The sequence below is a fragment of the Oryzias latipes genome, chromosome 6, assembly GCF_053564925.1.
Source record: "Oryzias latipes strain Hd-rR chromosome 6, Olatipes_Hd-rR_3.1".
In the NCBI taxonomy this organism is placed as follows: Eukaryota; Metazoa; Chordata; class Actinopteri; order Beloniformes; family Adrianichthyidae; genus Oryzias; species Oryzias latipes.
The window spans coordinates 4,549,205-4,569,153 of NC_136242.1; the positions used below are offsets into that span (position 1 = coordinate 4,549,205).

The 19,949-nt window shown below is 42.3% G+C and overlaps 1 protein-coding gene across 2 annotated transcripts; it reads right to left on the bottom strand.

Annotated features, from left to right (window-relative positions):
- Positions 1-3,270: 3,270 nt before the first annotated feature.
- Positions 3,271-16,288, bottom strand: gtse1 (G-2 and S-phase expressed 1). 2 transcript variants are annotated; one of them, XM_011472871.4, is made up of 12 exons: positions 16,142-16,288; positions 15,820-15,855; positions 15,660-15,717; positions 13,188-13,767; positions 12,963-13,118; positions 7,918-8,056; positions 7,355-7,705; positions 7,210-7,273; positions 5,992-6,210; positions 5,670-5,889; positions 3,878-3,994; positions 3,271-3,677 (listed from the first exon to the last, which is right to left on the bottom strand). In XM_011472871.4, exons 1-12 carry the CDS (start codon positions 16,182-16,184, stop codon positions 3,591-3,593), a joined length of 2,070 nt encoding a protein of 689 aa, XP_011471173.1. In that variant the 5' UTR covers positions 16,185-16,288; the 3' UTR covers positions 3,271-3,590. The 2 variants fall into 2 exon arrangements, with proteins under 2 accessions (XP_011471173.1, XP_004086315.1); XM_004086267.5 differs by having other exon boundaries at positions 15,660-15,729.
- Positions 16,289-19,949: the final 3,661 nt, after the last annotated feature.

Below are 19,949 nucleotides of genomic sequence, written 5' to 3' on the forward strand. Positions count from 1 at the left end.
ATAGCAATCCCAGGAAAACATGTGGTTTATTCTCACCTTAACTAGAAAAAACACTTGAAATGTCCCTGAAAACCATGAGAGAGCAGAACCTGAAAACACCTGTGCTATGATCCTCCTGCATTTCTGCAAGAAATTCCTTTTCCTTAAATACGCCTGTTTTATAAATAATCATAAAATTAATCCACGGAAAGACATAATAAAACTTTAAGATGGGGGTAAAATTTTTTAGTCAGCCACTAATTGTGCAAGTTCTCCCACTTAAAAAGTAATTTTCATCACAGGTAAACTTCAACTATGAGAGACAAAATGAGAAAAAATAATCCAGAAATTACATTGTCTGATTTTTGAAGAATTTAATTATAAATTATGGAGGAAAATAAGTATTTGGTCATTAACAAAAAATAAATTCAATCCTTTGTTATATACCCTTTGTTGGCAATGACAGCTGTCAAACGTTTTCTATAACTCTTCAAGAGGTTTTCACAAACTGTTGCTGATATTTTGGCCCATTCCTCCAGGCAGATCTCCTCTAGAGCGGTGATGTTTTGGCCCATTCCTCCATGCAGATCTCCTCTAGAGCGGTGATGTTTTGGCCCATTCCTCCATGCAGATCTCCTCTAGAGCGGTGATGTTTTGGCCCATTCCTCCATGCAGATCTCCTCTAGAGCAGTGATGTTAAGGGCTGTTGCTGGGTAACACAGAATTTCAACTCCCTCCAAAGATTTTCTACGGGCTGAGATCTGGAGACTGGCTAGGCCTCTCCAGGATCTGCAAATGCTTCTTAGGAAGCCTGTCCTTCATTACGTGTTTGGGATGGTTGTCATGCTGAAAGACCCAGCCACGTTTCATCTTCAATGCCCTAGCTGATGGAAAGAGGTTTTTTACTCAAAATCTAACGATGCACTGCCCCATTCATTCCTTCCTTTACACGGATCAGTTGTCCTGGTTGCGTTGCATGATGTTTCCACCATGCTTTACAGTAGGTTTGGTGTTCTTTGGATGCAGCTCAGAATTCTGTCTCCTCCAAACACGACGAGTAGATTTCTTTCCAAAAAGTTCTGTTCTGGTTTCATCTGACCATAGGACATTCTCCCAACCCTCTTCTGGATCCTCCAAATGCTCTCTAGCAGACTGTGGACGGTTCTACTCATGTACTGGCTTTAGCAGGGGGACACGTCTGGCCATGCAGGGTTTGAGTCCCTGGTGGTGTAGTGAAGTGGTTTTCAAACTTTTTTCTTGTTCCCCACTTAGGAGGAGGAACAATGTTCATCCCCTTTTAATACCATATAAAAATCTTGAACATTCCTGTTGCTAGAGACTACAAAAAAATGAAATAAATATCTTTGATTTCTTCACACAAAGCTACTTACCTGTTGCAGATTCAGTCTTCCAGCCTGGTGCAGGTCAACAGTTTGGTTTCTGGTGTCCTTAGACAGCTCTTTGGTCTCCATAGTGGAGTGTGGAGTGTGACTGTTTGAGGTTGTGGACAGGTGTCTTTTATATAGATAACCAGTATAAACAGGAGCCATTAATACAGGTAAACAGTGGAGGACAGAAGATCCTCTACAGAGGAAGTTACAGGTCTGTGAGAGACAGAAATCTTGCTTGTTTGTGTATATATATATATATATATATATATATATATATATATATATATATATATATATATATATATATATATATTTGGTGTAACAGGGTCCCTGGAGTCAACCCAGCTACTGTTGGGTGAAGGCAGAGTACACCCTGAAGAACAGGTCACATTCACACCCAAAGGTCAATTTAGAATCATCCATGAAGAATGTTTTAGACTGTGAGGAAGAGAGCATACAGAGAACATACAAACTCCTCACAGAAAAGGACATGTCAGGATTTGAACCAGGACTTTTTTTGCTGTGAGGTGAGTGCTAACCACTACACCACTGTGCTTCCTGCAGGGGTTTATTGCTTTAAAATGTTTTATGAGCTCGTTTGAGCTTTTTTTTGCATCAGAAATGCTCTTAAAACAAAATATAATCTCTTTATCTTTTAGTTATATGAAGTCAGATTTGAACGTTATTCTTCAAATTTCACATTTATATCCAAACCTTTCTTTTTTTCATGCGTTAAGTGTACTAATCTTTTTGCACAATATATATATTTTTAATTGTCCATAGCTGAGAGCTGAAGGCTTCTTGTGTTGGACATATGTACCTGTTTCAACAGGGGTTATGAGTCTTCTGATTCAAGAAGTGTATATCTGTATAAACCCCTTTTGTAATTCAGGCTAAACTTTTATTTTTATATTGATTATATTTGTAACAGTTTTTTGTTGGACCGGATGGAAAAGAAAAGGAGGAAGAAGAGAGAGGAGTGTTGGGGCTGTAAGAGCACAAAATGTTAGTCTAAAAGGGGCGGAACCTATTTACCTTCATACCTGTTCACACACACAATCACACGCGCACACACACACACGTACAAACATACCTGTTTGCTCCAAAAATGTTCACACACAAACAAGTAAACATGTCCACAATACAACCAACGTTCACACACACATTTATGCACACAGACCAACACATGTTCTGTTCTTCTGAGGTGGATGAGGGAATGTAAAAAGAGGGAGAGTGCCTTGTCATCCTCACACCAAGACCCCCGCCACAGCTGCAGCGGTAGCCAGGACAGGCACCACAGGGACACAGACACCACCAGGCTCAGATGTCCGTGATGTGATCCCCAGCTCTTGGTCTTTCCAGAGAACTCAGGGATCCCTCTCCCTGTGTGGAGAGAGGGCCACCGGGCCCAGGAAGCCAGCGCCCCAGGGACACGGCGTTGCCGAGGGCCTGGTTCCCCCCGCCAGGGATGGGGTAGGGGACATATGGTCTAAGGTCCCATCTACCTTGTGTAATATTTGTGTTTGTGTGCGGTGGGGGAAAGCGTGTGTGTACTAAAAAAGAAATGCAGGTAAAATTGGCGAGTAGGGCACTGAGAGGACATCTTATACTTGCTAGCAGTGATGTCCAACCCCCTCCCCCCCTTACCAAGGGTCCGACATGGCTAAAACTGAGAGGGGAGGGGCCTATATTCAAAGGGCAACCATGGGAGGGGAACCCACCCCCCATGCAGAAATCCTTCCACGTTAAACGGAACTGTCAAGTGAAGTAGACGTCTGCTTTGTTATGACAAATGTCAGATGAAGATGTTTATCATAAACAACTATTCCATCAGAAAATTCCAACCTAAAGAAAATTGACCAGATTAATGCTGCTGAAAAACTACACAAAAAAAACGATGTTTAAAGAGAAAATTTTGAATTTATTAGGTCATAAATAAAATTTCTCACATGAATTATAAAACTCAAATGATTTCACATTGATATCATCAAACATATGGAGTCAATATGTTGGATCAGCAACACATGAGCACCAATAGGAGATTGACTAAACAACCATTTATTCATACAATAAAAGCAGCAACATGAACACTGTTCCATCTGGGTTCAGAGAACCAAAGCATTCTGGGAATTTTTAGATCATTTTTAACTAGATGCTTCGGGTTAGTCAAGACTAATGTCATTTAAAGTTCTGTTTCAGAAGACGGACGGCTCCAGGAGTTCAGAAGGACAGATTGATTAGAGGCGCGTTGTTCTCATGCTTGCTGTCTGGACTCCACTTGATGAGTGGAGAACTCAAATCAATCAGCTGGGGAAAAAGCACACACAAAATGAAAATGTAAGTCTTTTCAGTTTTGTTCTCTCCAAATATCAGAAACTTCACACAGCCAGTCAGTTCCAGTCAAAATGAAGTCTACCATCTTCTGAAACTGAATGTTTTATCATCGTTCCTCCATGACTCATGTGAGGTTCTGGTATATTTCCTGTAGCTCACTGGACCTGTGATACCTGAGTTTCAGTGCAGCTCTTGGTGCTTTTGCGGATCAGGTCTGGGGTGTTAGTGAGGTCAATAAGCAGCTTCTCTGTAGGATTCGGCGCTGGAGCTGGAAGGTCAAGGAGGAGGACCTGAGGAGAGAGCACGCCAACCATTCAGTTCCATGATCTTTCCTCATCTATGACATGGATTCAAACTGGTGGTGTGACACACACAGCTTCTGCTTCAGAGTTTCCCAAGTGTGCAGAACTTCTGCATCTATCTACACTAGAAAGATGTTTTGGACTGAAGGATTCTCATTCAGCGGACATAAACACCAAACAGAGGCAGAGGCTTTTGATTGTGATGTAATACTACTACGTAGACACGAAACATGTGAACATTCTGGAAAACCATCCCTCCATCTTCATTCACCCATCCGGTTGGGGGGGGCAGCAGTCTAACCAAAGATGCCCAGACCAAGAATTCAAAGTGCTTTTATTTTGGTGACTTAAAATATATAAACATTATACAACATTGTCTGATTTCCACAACAAAATATTTTTCAGTATAAGAAAAAAAATGTAACCACTAAGGTTGTAAAAGTATGATTGAGGAAGTAGAATGTGGTTTATTTTCAACATTGCTTATTGTAGCTTCTCCAGTACTTTAAAGGGTTCAGGAGCCTGAATGGTGCTTCAATAATGAAGGAAAGAAACACTGATTCTCTCCAGGAACAATAAAGTGATGATGATGAGGCAGCCTGACAGGATGAAGAGCTTTGATGTGGCTAAGATGCTCTGTTTACATCAGTCTGCTCTGCAGACGTGGAGGGAAACACGGATCTCCCCGCTCATCGCCACCATGTTGACCTTTTTCAGAGCGGTGGACACATCCCTCTGATCCATCAGGTCACCAAACTAGAATCTGTTGCTGGGAGGTTCTGCAGAACTTTGACCCGCTTTGCAGACAGCATTTGTCCTGGTGCTCCGTGCATGAGCTGCTGAGCTGCTGCACTGCATCATTCATTCTCATCTGAGCTACAAAGGTGTTTTTATGTGATGCTGGCAGCAACACGGCACAGAGTTTGGGTTCATCGTCCCAAGTAAAAACTAGTTCATGTCTCATGACAGCAAATCAAGCAGCTTTTTGCTGAGATCTTGTTGTTTTGTGTGGTGTAGAGCTGCTCAAAGAGGCTCTGTGTTCTCTGCTGCTAACTAGTCGGGCTTAAGTGGAAAACAAGAGTCAGACGCTGAAGGACGCCCAGAAATATTTAAACAAATATCATAAAAGCATTTTGAATCGATACATATACATATCGCAGAATCGATTTTTGGGCCACCAGTCTTCCTGCTCTGCTCCATTCTGATGCATCCACTGACAGACGAGTAGATCTATGAACGTCTTTGGGCTGAAATCTGGATCTAAACTGTGCGGCGGGATTGCTCTAAAATTGCTCGTCAGTTTTGTTGACCCACTATTGTTAGGTTGGGGGTGTGTAGGGTTGTAAGCTAGAGCTCTCAGTAAAGAGAAGGGGGGAAGGGGGCACAATTGCTCTGCGCCAACAGTCCCACCCACCACTCAGAGCTGAATTTTTAATGAACTACAGCCGCTCTGCAGAAGCTTTATCCAAGAAAATGAACAAAGGAAAGCATAATCGTGATTGAAAGACCACTGGGAACACATACAATAGATCAAGAAGATGATGGGCGTGGGACTAAAGACTGCTGCAAACATGCACACAATTTGGTGAATGACTGACTTTAAATGTTGATCTAATGGTGGGAGACAAAAAGTTCAAATGAAAATGAGTATGGTGCTCCTGACCTCCTGGGTCTTGCCGGTGTTTTCCTCTGCAGTCTCCATCTCGATCAGGTTCTTGGGCAGCGTGGGGGTTGTTGGCTCCACATCCTCCTTGTTCTCTGGGGGGTGAGGCTCAGAGCTCTCGCATGATGTGGTGACAGGGGCCTCCTCTTCCTCCAGACGGAAAGGTGGGATGTCAGGGGGGTCAACATGCTCCTCCAGCGGAGCATCTCTAGGAAGGCGGCTTTAGACACCAGAAAAATGAATCAAAGCGTGTTGGTGTCAGTCCTGCAGCTGGACGTCAGTGGATGTGCTGCACTAAATGAGCACTAAGAAAGCGTTTCACCTGGAGCTGAGGTGTTTGAGGGCTGAACTGGGAGTGGGAGCTGTGCAGGAGTCTGTGACCACCGATGGCTTCACTCTGGGGGTTAGGCTGTTGGAGAAGGCAAAAGACCTGCTCCTCACTGGGGTAGGAAGGCCAGATGGGCGGCGGGCCTTTCCCTGCACCGACTTGGGGACGCTTTCAGATGGCATCAGATGAGCAGCGGATGGCTTTATCGGAACACTGGGGGGGGTGAAGGTTTATTAGTGATCGTGTTAAACAGGACTCTGCTTCTGAAAGAAATCTGTGTGCAGCCTTATCTAGATGGCACTTCAAAGAGGAGAACTTGGAACATGTCAAATGATTAAAAACAAGCAATATTCAACCTGAAATCCTCATTGAATTTTGCATTCACTGGATGAGGTTAAGGGTTTATTCTGAAAGCCAGGACTGTAGAAACTCTGGAATGACCACAAAGGCGGGTACGCCTTATCCAGTCTGTTGCAGGGCTTCAGGAGCTGGAGCGATCCGGATCACTACGCTGGCTCCCGGCAGAGAGCCGTGCGGGATGGTGAGCCAGCCTGACTGGGCCTAAAGAACTTTATATATTTTTCCTTTTTTCATCGAGACAATGATAAAAAATGTCCCCTGATTTTATTCTTTGGGACTTTAACTTTCAACTTAATTTGAAATACTTGAGGCCAACAACCTTGGACGCACTTAACGGCGGGTAACGCAGCAATGAGCCAACTTCTCTTCTGCCACACCGAGCTCGTGCACGCTGGACGGGGCAGAGCGGGGAGCTTGTGCATCACAGCGGGCCGTTGTGACGTCACAACAGCTCATGAATTCAAACCGAGCGTCTTTGCTGCAGTTTGACCGACAGCGATTTAAAAGGAGAAATACTCAGAAATGCAAAAATGAAATGATTTCTTACTACATTTGTTCTCTTCCAGAAGAAAAATGCCACACATACATGTCAAAAAAGAGGATTTTCATTGGAGGGGGACTTTATGGGGAGCACAATTGACCATATGTAGAGAACTGGACTGAGTGGCTGTGACATGGCCCATAGAAACGGCCTTACTTCCAGCTACTTCTATGGCTTCACCAAATGCTCTACGACTTTGATACTTCCTGCGGGCCGCATGCGTGCCCCCGTACAGGTTTGTCCATTTTTGCCCGCATCTTCTTCCGTTTTGAAGAGGGGCAGTTGGGACCAAGACTTAACACGGCACTCACCTGTTCATGCTGCCAAATGACACCAGCCTTTTTGGCTTGAGCCCCTTTGAAATGTCTGATGACGCTGATGGATGAGAAGAAAGACAGTCAGATCCACCTGCAGCACAGCTGGAGCTAACATGAGGGCATGATTCCAGTCCGTTACCATCCGTGTGCCGGACTCCTGGCGTGGGAAACACCAGGGCTTCCGGCTTGGACTTCAATCTTCCTGGCAGCAGGCTGGATACCGAGGAGGGCATGGACGCAGTCTTCTCTAAAAGCCTCTTGGAGGGTGTTGGTTGAAAGGTCACACTCTCAGCTCTCTTCAGCGGCGTGGACTTCTTGGGGCATTCAGAGATCTTCCTGGCTTGGTGCAGAGTCTTCGTGGACTGCTGCTCGGTGGCGGCGTAAACGGTGGAACGGCGAGGTCTACGGTCGTTGGTTGATCGGTTTACTCCACTGGGGGCATTTCGAGCCGAGCTGCTGAAACTCTGGTTCACAGAGGAGTTCAGTTTACCTACAGGGACAAGATGAGCAGTGATGGAGGTTCTGGCATGTTCATGTGAACTCAAAGGCCAAACATGTTAGACTAATTAGCAGTAGTCATCTGTTTAGTTCTTCTACAGAGTGAAGAAAGCGTGGCAGCACAAATGCAAAACCAAACACAAATCACCTCCAGACCAAAGGGGTCTGGAGGTGAGTAATCAGATTAGTGAGTAATCAGATTACCTTTGGCGGGGGACAAGGACAGGCTGGAGTTGAAGCTGGACACAGACGATGAAGATGAGGAGGTGTTCTTCCTGTCTGTCACCTTCCGGCCTGGAATGGTTGGAGCTTTACCTCCAGAGTGGTTCTTCCCCACGACCCTCTGTGTGAGAAAAACATCTTATGACGTCTGGAATAGATTACTGTAGAGCTCCTTTCTCCGACATTAAGAAAAATACAAGCAATCGGCTGCAGCTTCTTCAAAAACTCGGCTGCACGTCTCTTAACCAGGACTAAGACGGAGCACATTACTCTGATTCTGAAATCTTTGCACTGGCTTTAGGATCGATTTTAAGGTTCCTTTATTAGTTTATAAAAGTTTAAATGGAATTGGACCTTTATTTTGTTTTTAATATCAGATTGACCTTTAGTCTATGACCTCCACAGAGCCCTCAGGTCCACTGGTGCTCCCAAAAGTCAGAACTAAAACCCACGGCGAGGCCACATTCCAGCGCCGTGGGCCTCACCTGGAACAGCCGGGATGAGGACTGAGGGCTTCAGCCACTGTGGAGGTTTGATTTGAAAAACCTAAAACTCATCTTTTTAGTGTAGCTTTTACATAGTTTTTACATGTCCACCGTTTCATTTTAGTTTATCAATGTCATTAATAATTCCGTGTATTTGGATTGTACTTCTGGAATGTGTGTGTATTGGATTTTTCTTTGTTTACTATTTGTACTACTACTTTTTTTAATCTTATTATTATCTGTTTTATTATGGAAAGTGAGATGCTTTGAAGCAGGAAAAGTGCTGTATAAATAAAGCTGAATTTGAATAAAGAGACATTTGAGGAAACACCAGAGAGCTTTAGAGAATGATGTTCTGATGTTTTTAACTCCAGCGTTTCCTCTTGGGGATCCATTTTTCTGGGGCACCACCAGCTTGACCTGTAGGGGGTGCTATTGCTGGAAAACCATCCCTCCTATTCAGGGTTCTACTGGGGGAACTGGGTAGGTGGGGTGTGGGTGGGTGGGTGAGGGAGGGGTCCCATCTTTGTGTGATTGTCCTTTTGCTGTTTTTAACAATTTTAGGTTTTTATGACCGTTTTATCTGCTTTTATGTGAAGCGCTTTGTGTTTTTAAATAAAATGAAAGGCACTATATAAATAAATAAAGTTTGAGTTTGAGAAGATAAGCCTTTTAATTTAATGAAAATTGCATTTTCAATGGTATTAGTAGTTAGATTATCTGATGGAAATGATTTAACAAACTAATGAGGTGATACTTTTATGATTTTTTTGTTCAAATTATAACTGAATTTTTATTTTCCCATCAGTCTGACTGCAGCATGTGGGCGAGTGCAGCACATGAAGCCATTTACAGTGATTATAAAAAGGGCCACAGACCTGTGGAGGTCCTGAGATTTTTCTGCTCATAATCATTGACTGTATATGAGAACTGGACTGAGTGAGCTTTTCTCCCCACGTTATTAACAGGAAGTAAAGCCAAAATCTCACAGACTTCTAAAGACCCAAGGCACTTTAACATTGGGAGTTGGGTCATCTAGACCCACTAGACAGAGCTCTGAACCTCTTTTCTTCAATGATTTGTGATCTTCACTGGTTTCCATGGATTACATGAAATCTTTCCACCTTTATCCACCTTTGTCATGGTAGGGAGAACACATCAATGTAAGGGTCTCAAACTCATTTTGGTTCGGGGGCCACATTCTGATTCCAAGTGGGCCGGACCAGTAACATAAAATCAAAAACGGCTTTGTTTTTGATTTTTTACTCGGTTGGAAAAATGCCTGAACCAGCATAGCAGCCTAATCACTTATTACACATCCATTCACAGAGGCCAATAGATTTCAAATAAAATGCATTTCACTTTAAGAAAAATTGTTTTTTTCAGTGATTTACAGACTGAATATTTTACAGTATTTTACAATAAGCATGAAGCAATCCCAATAATAAACTTAAGAGGGGCTACTGAAATAATGGCACACCTGCCAAAAATGTAAATGTGTAAATCAATGGAAAAAAAAGTTAAAATTATAAACATTTGTGAACATAAGAATTTGGATTTAACCTCTCTTTCACTTGTTTACAATCAGGTGTCTGTCACTGCTCCATCACTGACGTTATGGCTGCAGTAAATGCAGACGGTTGTTCATCAGTCCAGCCAATAGTTGGTAAATCTTCTCTTTTCTTAACCTCCCCTGTAAATGGTGAAACTTTTTTTCTGAATGTTATATTCTTGGAGCACTGCGACCTGTTGATGACATACCAAGCATCCTTTTTTTCTTTTTGACAACATTTTGATCATTAGGGGGTCACTACTGATCATTCTCATAGCAATGGGTGGGGCTCACGCAGCGCCAAACTACATGTTACTCAGACACGAAGCTGCTAGGTTTCGCTTATGGCATGTGTCAGTGCTTCTCAACTAGATGTGATGCCGGGGGGGGGGGGGGGGGGGGGGGGGGGGGGGGGGGCTGTAGTAACGGTTTTAGGCACAAGTAATACGGGCAATTGCCCAGGGCGCAGTTTTTACGGGGGGGGGGGGGGGGGGGGGGGGGGGGGGGCAGTGGTGAAATCTGTGTGGTTTCCTATTATCTGTTATAGGACAGAGTTGGTAACAGCCTGAAACTGTTGCTGCTCCTGTCTCCTGTCACACGCGTGTGTGTGTGCGTGAGAAGGAAAGGGGAGGGGTAGTGGGCTCAGGCTGTAAACAGCACATGCGGAGTGCTGCAAGCAGCTGCCTCTATTGCGCAACACCAGGATCATCTCGTGCCTTTAGATGACTCAGCTCATGCTAATAATGTCATGCTTTATGAGCTATTGTAGACATTTTGATGACGTCTTTATTTTCCATCAGTTTTCTTTGTCTGCCTGTCGTTTAGTTGGTGTCAGTATTTGACATAAAGACAGCAGATAATGCAGGAAAACAGCTGCACTTTATGAGAACATAAACAATCCATCATTTAGAAAAAAAAATGTGCCACAGCAGACTAAAAACGTTAAATATATTGGTGCAGCTGTGTTAATGTTTCAGATGAATTTACATTTAATATTTTTTATTGATTGAATTATTTTTCTCAGCATCAAATGGTTCAGTTGGTCAAAATGTTTCTAGTTTAAATAATGAATGACAGATTTTTATATTTCAGGCACTTTAAGCTTCTTTTTTTGTTTTAGACTATAACAGGGGTTCTGTGTGGCAAAAAATACAAAATAATAAATATAAAATAAAACATTTGATGAAAGTGGATTTATATTGATTTTTTTCTTTTGTTAATGTTAGAAAATACAATTTCAGGTATACTTAAGGGTGTGACGATAACTGCGTCACCGCACTTTTTTTTTTTAAACTTTTTTTAAAAGTTCTGCATATGCTGCGTGATGGAACTATGATGAACACATAAAACACATTCATCTTTGCTGATAATTTACTTTTTCTGTCAGTCCTGTGTTCAGACTTGTTCTCCTCTCCCTACACCGCGTCTCTAACCTCTTGGGCTGCCCGCGCCTCTCACTGCCTCTACAGCACACCGCACACAGCGTGCTCCTTCTACACACACACACACACGCGTGCACGTTTTCAGCAGCACATACACATCCTCATTCTACGGCAGAAGTTTCCGTTCTCGCGAGTAAATACGACAAATTTACTGACAAATTATTAATTTCCATTGTATTGAGTGTGCGACACGGCCGCCCGCCGGAGGATTTTGTGTTGGGGGGGGGGGGTTTATTACTGTTCTCAGTCACTCTGTAACACCAAACATGAGCTTGCACTGTTAGATTTCGATGAATATCACTACATGTTTTTCTTGGGAACCATTTTGTGCAGCGCAGAGTCATGTGTCTTTATAAATAAAGGTGGAGCCTCCTGCCCCGCATTCTTCATGGGTGCCAGGCTCACGGCTACCGGAAAGGTGACAAAGTGTCTGCAGTCTGCTTATTACTGGGCAATATATCATATTCTGAGAAAATGTCTGTACCAGAGAGCACAGGTGAAGCCTCGCGTGCAGCTAGAGAGCGGTCCACTGCAGAGGAATCAACACACACCCCCAACACACACACACACACAGTCATTCTACAACACCTACATAGTTAGTTCATTAGTTAGATAGGTAGAAGGTAGCTGTTACTGTTATTTGTGAATAAAGAATACTGTGTTGTAATTGTTTTCATTAGCGACACGGCCGCCGGGGGATTTTGTGTTTGTGTTTTTTGCGCTGCGATTAACCGCAACACCGCGCCCCCTGCTGGTTCATCACCGCGGTGATCAAAAATCCCACACCGTCACAGCTCTAAGTATACTTACACAGTTTGTATAGATACTAACCAAATATATTTTCACCGCGCGAGTGTGTGTGTGCGAGGTGGGGGGGTATTTTCTTTTTTCTGGGGGGGAGGGGGGGGATCTTTAAAAAATCATAACTCGCTACAGGAATGGACTAGAAACGTGCTTTTTTAAAACATCCTTATAATTTTTACTCTTCATGTGTGGGGGGGAATAAACCAAGGGCCGTATGTTTGAAACCCCTGCGTCGATGTAAGGATCGGGTCATCTGGACCCCATAGGATAGCACAAACAGCTGTCATTGTATTGGTCAGAATAACCAGTCTTGCTCTGATCTTCTTGATCATCGTAATTTTATTTCACGATATTTTCATTGTAGTGCAGGTTATTCAAGTTATAAACTGACGAATCAGATGCCTCAATAAAAGCTGGTGGCCTCATGTCAAACATTTAAAACACTTGACTGACAGATTCTCCTGAGCCCGTTTTCAAGTGGGAGGGGTGTGGCCTTCAAACAAGCCCACTCCTGATTGGCGAGAGCGGTTGGCAAAGAAACAATGACTCAGACCGAATTTGACCAACCACTGCTTATGGGCAATTTCTGGATCCAACATGGAGGCGTCAGTATAGTGAAAAGATGCAGACAGAATTGACTTTGGTCATTTTCTATGGGTGACGTCACACTCACTAGTTCCAGTTCTCAGATACAGTCAAATGCTCAAAACCGATGTATTAAGTATTCAAAAGGACAGAGGTTACCTTTGAGGGCGGTGCCAGAGTGCGCGTCAGTGACAGGGTGGAGTTGATGGAGGAGTCACTGATGTCAGACGCCACACTTGCTGCATCAGAGAGTAAATCTTCACATGACTCGGCTCTGTTGGCGAGGCGTGAAGACGGGCTGCGCTTTGACACGGCCTGAAACAAACAGTTTCCTGTTCAGTCTCCATAGTCAGTGCTGTGATAATGAGGCATAACTCCTCCTACTTTGATTGGTGGCTGCAGCCTTGTTCTGTCCGCTCTGCTGGTTAACCTGGAAGCCGGTGGAGCGACTGCCTTGCTCGGTAAAACCACGGCGACCCCCACCGGCGCTTTTGCCCGCAGGTTAGACCGCGGCTGAAGCTTGGCTCCACCCACAGGGCTGGAGGTGCTGCGTGCGGCAGAGAGGGGAGCGGCCGAGCTGCGCCGGCTTCCTCTGGGCAATTGGAGCTGGATGGCAGGCGGCAGCTGCTTTGTGGGCGTGTCCTGCACGCAGAAAGTCTGCCGCTTGATGGGGCTGAGAGCGCCGCTCGAACTACAAAGCACTTTCTTTTTTGCCTCAGAGTCCTGAAGAAACTGTTCTCCAGCGATGTTGGCGTCCTCCACGCCGCACGCTTTTCCATCCTGCAGTTGATTAACCAGGGAGTGGGCTTCCTGACACACAGCATCCAGCCGCTCACCTGTGAGTGGGCTCCAGTTTGAAAACACGTGATCTCCTTCCAGAAGCTCAGAGGCTTTGCTCACAGAAACACGAGACTCTTCACCCTCCACTGGACCCTCAAAAACCTCGTCTTCATCATCTTTAGAGCTGCAGAAAACAGAGAGGCCCAGAAAAGGTTCACAGCTTTACTGCTGCTATTGGGATTTTTTGTTTCTTTGTGACATCATTCAAAAAACTTGGCACACAAAGTGTGAAAATCTTAAGTAATCGTGGTTGAACCAAACAGTTATACGAACGAGCAAAAGTTAGAACGTATGAAAACTATTATAGTTCAAATACTTAAAAAAAAATTAAAAAGTACAGAAAAAAGAAATCTTTGACCCCCCTTCTGACTGTTTGATAAAAACCTAAATTAACAACAAAACTATGCTTTTTTATTTTTGTTATGTCCTGCACTGCAACGACAATACTGCTTTCACAATTCTTTCTTAACGCGAGTGAGGGAAAATTTCACCCCCACTACAAACTAAAAGAGGCTACATTTGCACACACCAGTTAGCATAGTTAGCATCTTTAGTGATACGTTTTCTGAGAGTTGATGATGCTGAACACAATGCTAGCACTAATTTTCCTATCTGTGCTAAAAGTGCTAGCCACGTTAGCACAGTTAGCATTTTTAATTGTTCTTTAAGTCGTGTGATGTTAAAGGCTGTAAGCCACAAACTCCCTGCTTCAAGCCCTCAGCAACGGGGAAGGGAAGGGGGGTGGGCTTTACTCTGTGCCAACAGTCCCGCCCACAACTCCGAGGTGAAATTCTAATGAACTCCTGCCGCTCAGCAGAAACTATGTTCTAGAAAACCACTTTTTTCCTTTAAATTTGTGGCTAAAAACAGCTTCATCTTATCTAAAAGACCACTTGGCAACACTTTGAAAATCTATTAAAATATGATCAGAATGGGACTTTAAAAAGGTAAACGTTTTGTTTCTCTGGACATTTACCTATTTTGTAATACATAAATCCTTTTGGAAAATATGATTTAACAACATTTTACAAACACTGAAGGATTTTTTTTTAGGAAATGAAGAAAAGCAGGGAGACCCGTCTCTGAACATCTTGGATCAAGAGACGGTGAGCATCAGGCGTCACGCCGTCTTTCAACAGCCCTGCAGGAAATGATTCAAGTCTGTAAAACAAACCCCTTGTATTGAAATGATCTGGACTATTGAACAAGGTAAAGACGTTTTTGTTCATATGAAACCAATGTTTATGATAATATCACAGCACAAACATTTGAGATAAAAAGACAGAAAAACTCAAGAGTAAGCACAGAGGCAAAGCCAAAACCTTAAGTTTCTGAGCCTGGCTGAATAAATCACTGTATTTTTAGAATTAAAAAAAAGAAAAAATCTAATATTGTAAATGTTTCACACATACATTTCTATGTTGTCCTCTATAAAAGACGTTTTTTGTGGGTTTATCATGACCCATTAATTCTTAATTTTGATATTTTTACTTTTTTTTGGTGATGTGACACTAACTTTAGAAAAAAGTGCAAGACTGAGGAGATTGTGTTTCCCAAAGCTGATCAATATTATGGATCATCTTCTGTCTAACTAATGAATCCAGTGAATGTTTGTCTCTCCTGCAGATTAATGCTTAGTTTAATGGAAATATTATCTGTGTGAGACCCATTTATATGAAGAAAATTACCACAAATTTAAATGTTTAAATGGTTCATATGATTGATCAAAAATGTATTATAAAAATCATGTTTCAAATCATGTGAGCTCCAGGGCTTTTACGTTGCCCCTAAATCCACTGGTAGAATTTAGCATTAGGAGCTAAACTACAGTAGAAGTTGAGAGCAGATCTGATCCAGAATGCAGTTCCTTAAGAAACGTTAGAAAAGTGGGAAAATTAACAGAAACATGAGAACTCAGCTGCTTTTTAGACTCGAGCGTTTAGGTGTTCACTGACAGAAAACGGACGTCATTCATTCACCCGCGCCCGAGAGCCGCAGATCTCGCGAGATTCTTACCTGGCAGGGGAAAGAGAAACGTCGAAATCAAACTTCTCGTCTTGCAGGAAAAGCACATCTGCTTTCGAAACTAGAACCATATGAGACAGATATGCAAAGAATAAACAAAACAGCAATAGGGACACACAAACTGACAGCAGTTTTGTAGGCGTTGACTCACCGCTCTTGGCTTCAAAGGCCATCGTTGTTTGATCTCCTTTATTTATGGGAATCATATTCACAAACATTTATTAAACATTGCTGTTTTATACGTTATAACTGTTTGACATTTGGTATCATTTGTAACTGAAACCAGACTTTGTTTTATTATATTGATATGTATCCTCAAAGTTGCATTTCAACGTTACGCTAAGCTAACTAGCTAGCAAGTTTTCTAAATGAATTCAATAACCGCGAACAAATCTGAGTTCTAAACTCTACAATGTTACAACAAGTACGGAACAACTTAAATCATCTGTGTAAAAAAAAAAAAAACACCTTACCTCTGAAGTTCTTTTTCTTGTATGTTCCCGTTCTGTCCCACATTCAAGCTGCAACACAAAAATACTTCAACAAAAATTTAAATTTGCTGCCTGTAGGTAACGTGACCGAGATGCGCTCTGCTATTGGCTGAAAGGACACGTGGTCCCACAACGTTGAATTGTGGGGCTTGTAGTACTTTTTTTTCGGTTTTCAGAAACACACTTTTATTTCAGACTCAGATGTAGTCCATAGAAAAAAGATACAAATATACATAATAAAAAGTAAAAAGATATAAATTAAAAAGAGTATAATCGCTGTATCCAGTGTTTCCTCAGGGCAGAAGTGTAGCGGCATGAGATTCTTTTGGGATCAGTCAGAGACATGATAATTGAGTTCTTAGATTTGTCCAGGCTTTCCTTAAGGCCATATGTAGGCTTACGCAGTAGTGCTTCACAGGTGGGGATGTGAGCATCCACAAATAGCTGACTGGCTCTGTACCACCGGGGCACCTGTAGCAGAAGCCTAAAAGCATCATTATAGGCCACTAAGAATTTGTGGAATGTCCCACGTCCATAGTTCCACCAAAGAGGGGCCGTATACACAGGAGTGCAGTAAGCTCTGAACAGCGAACACTTCACTTGAAGAGAACATGCACTGAATTTTCTCATCAGCATGTTTGCCTGAGCATAGAGTTTACAGTACTGTCTCTGAATGTCTCTATCATCCCTCCAATCATCAGTAATGAAATGTCCAAGGTATTTGATAGATGAGGTTTGTTCCAGAGGCGTTCCACAAAGCTTAAAAACAGGAAAGTTTACATTTCTGTTGTCTTTGGTCCTTACAATCATTACTTTGCTTTTGGAGGGATTGTAGTTTATATCAAAGTCTCTGCCATAGTCAGAACAAACTTTTAAAAGTGTTTGTAACCCAGCACTGTAGGGGCTAAAAATGACAAGGTCATCAGCATACATAAGATGATTAAAGGTTTGACATCCAACAACACACCAAGTTTTGCACAGATTCAGATTAGTGGATAGGTCATGAATATACACATCAAATAGAAATGGAGAGAGGATCCCCCCCTGTTGAACACCATTGCTTACATAAAAAGGATCTGATAAGACATTGCCCCATTTGACTACCATTGTTTGATTAGCATACCAGAAAGCCAGGAATCGTACAAGGTATTTGGGCACTCCTCGATTAATTAGCTTCTGAAAAAGCTTGAGGTGGTTGACCCTGTCAAAGGCCTTAGTGGCATCAATAAAACACAAAAATACAGATGTATTCAAATGCAGGTATTTCCCAACTATTTCCTGGTACGCGTAGATACACATATCAGTGCCGAGGCTTTTTTTAAAACCAAAATGATTCTCACTTGTTAAAAGATGCACTTCGAGTCTAGTCAATAAAACATATTCTAAAATTTTTGAAATGTTGCTGGAAAGGGCAATCAGTCGGTAATTCAACAGACTATTTAAACTGGCAGTCTTGTCTTTGATGACGGGAATCAATACAACTGAGAGAATTGAATCAGGCAGGACTCCATGGGTTAAAAAGCCAGTGAAACACATGGCCAGCAGGGGCAGTAATTTAAAACTTGAATATTTTAAATGCTCGACTGTGATGTCATCTAGATCAGTGTTTTTCAACCTTTTTTGAGCCATGGCACACTTTAACCTTGACAAAAATCCCGCGGCACACCAGCATCCCAAAAAAAAAAAAAAGCACAAACTCATAGTCTGTTTTGATCTACAGCCCCCCCCCCCCCCCCCCCCCCGGCAATCTGACGTGCATTTTTGTGATAATTGTGGCAGAAAAAGCAGGAAGTTGCAGATGTTTTTTCTAAAAGATGTAATAAAAGTTAAGTTACATACAAACTATATGTTCGTTGTGGTTTCAATCCGTGTAACAAGGACGACTCATTGTACGCTGAGGCGCTGTCCCTTTAAGCCAATGCATCATGGGAGATGTAGTGTGAATACGGCGACATAACGGCAGAAACACTTGCATCTCTGAGTTTCATGGTTTTGTTCACTTGTTCCACGGTCTGATACCGGATTCTGTGGAAAGCTACACCGCTAAAGACGAGCTTTAGCTGGTGTTTTTGTTGGAAATGACTGAGTTATGAGCTAAATTGGAACAAGGAAGTTTAGACTTTTAACACTTCTGATTGGTCAGACTGATGACATGTGATTAAGCCTTCAAGAATGATTGGTGGAGTCGTGGAGACACTAAAAGCTGCGGGACTTTTCAGAAAACAGTTATAGCTGCAGGTAAATCGCGGTGCCGTCATTCTTATCAAAATGTCTTTAATAGAATCAGTTAAACACAAAGAAAAAAGTATTTTATGATCTTGCATATTCCTAACTACTCAGTGTTTTATCAGGACCTGTTTGGATGAACAAAGAGCTGATTTCCTGGAGATGGTTAATGTTTTTAGATCAGTTAATGAGGGCAATTTTCCATGGCACACTTGACCATCTCCCACGGCACACTAGTGTGCCGCGGCACACTGGTTGAAAAACACTGATCTAGACCATATGCTTTGCCTTCTTTTATCTTTGAAATTGCATCTTGAATCTCACTTGCACAAATAACCATAGTGTCAGTAAGATCTACGTTGTCAATAGAAACTGCATGACTTTTTACCGAATTGAGCAGGTCAGAATAATGCTTACGCCATAAATCAGCAATGTTATCAGCACCACATACACCTTCAATGTTGGATGGCAATGAAAAAAACAATTGAGAAACATTGTGAGTTTTTTTTTCTTGGCTTTTTCGAAAAAGTATCCCCTTAAAATTGTTCCAAATAGGACAACAAAGCTGAATATTTGTCAAATTATTTAAAACCTAATAGAAAAAAGGAAGAAAAACTTGCTTGTTTTACTTTTTTGTTCTTGTTGTTGTGTTCGATGACGACCACAACATTTTTAATAAAGGTCTGCCAAAATTTTCGCCAGAAAGACCTTAAGCTTTTCTGTTTTTTATAAGTGCACATTCTTAACCACTGGAGGGCACTATTTCCTTGGTAGGCGGGTTAGTCATGAGGTTGTTGTACTAAGAGGGCCACTGGAGTGGCTACCATATGGAATGTGCTCATTGATTTTCATTTTTATTTGAAATGTATTTATATATCCATGAATGTCATCAAAAGCCAAATCAGCCATTTCTCATTTGTTTTTGTTTTTTTGTTCAAATCTTCAGACAAGACATATAAGCACAAACTACAATTTTAATTAAAGCGTCCATTATTAAGAGAGAAAATATCAACTTCTACTTGACTCTGAGTGAAAAAACAAGATTTCGTTGATTAATAGTGATTTGACATGTTTTATTATTCATGGGATTTCATGGTGAGTGGTAACATTTACCTTAAATCACATGTTTGGGAAAATTGTATAATTTCTCATCCCACGTTTGTCTGTGAGTAGGTTAGCCTACTGTTATATATCGACCTGGCTGACAAAGTGAGGTTGAATCAAGACACTCATCATGTCTGCTTTAGACATGATGTTTGATCCAAAAATGGATTTGTTGCTGCTGAGTGTCCCAAACATTCAGGTCACACTACAGGTGTAGTTCTGTTTCACCTTCGTGAAAGTTCTGCTGTGCTGCTGAAATCGCGCCGCCACCAGACCTTTGCGCTGCACCTGCTGCTCAAATTGCGCCGCTGGACTTCAGATTGGGTCTGTAACCATTGAGTTAACACTGAAACTGGTTGCCTTGGTGTGAACGCAGCTTAACCCTAGCCAGTAATCTTAAACATACCCCTTTCTCTGGGTCTGTGCGGCCAAGAAAAAAATTCAGCACTTGCCACACATA

Excerpts from the sequence above, each read along its gene's own strand:
- gtse1 (XM_004086267.5), bottom strand. The coding sequence starts at position 16,184 with ATGTGGGACAGAACGGGAACATACAAGAAAAAGAACTTCAGAG. Across the intron at positions 13,768-15,659 it reads GTTTCTCTTTCCCCTGCCAG|CTCTAAAGATGATGAAGACG; the intron begins GTAAGAATCTCG and ends TGTTTTCTGCAG. Across the intron at positions 3,678-3,877 it reads AGAGCTGCACTGAAACTCAG|CTGATTGATTTGAGTTCTCC; the intron begins GTATCACAGGTC and ends CTTTTTCCCCAG.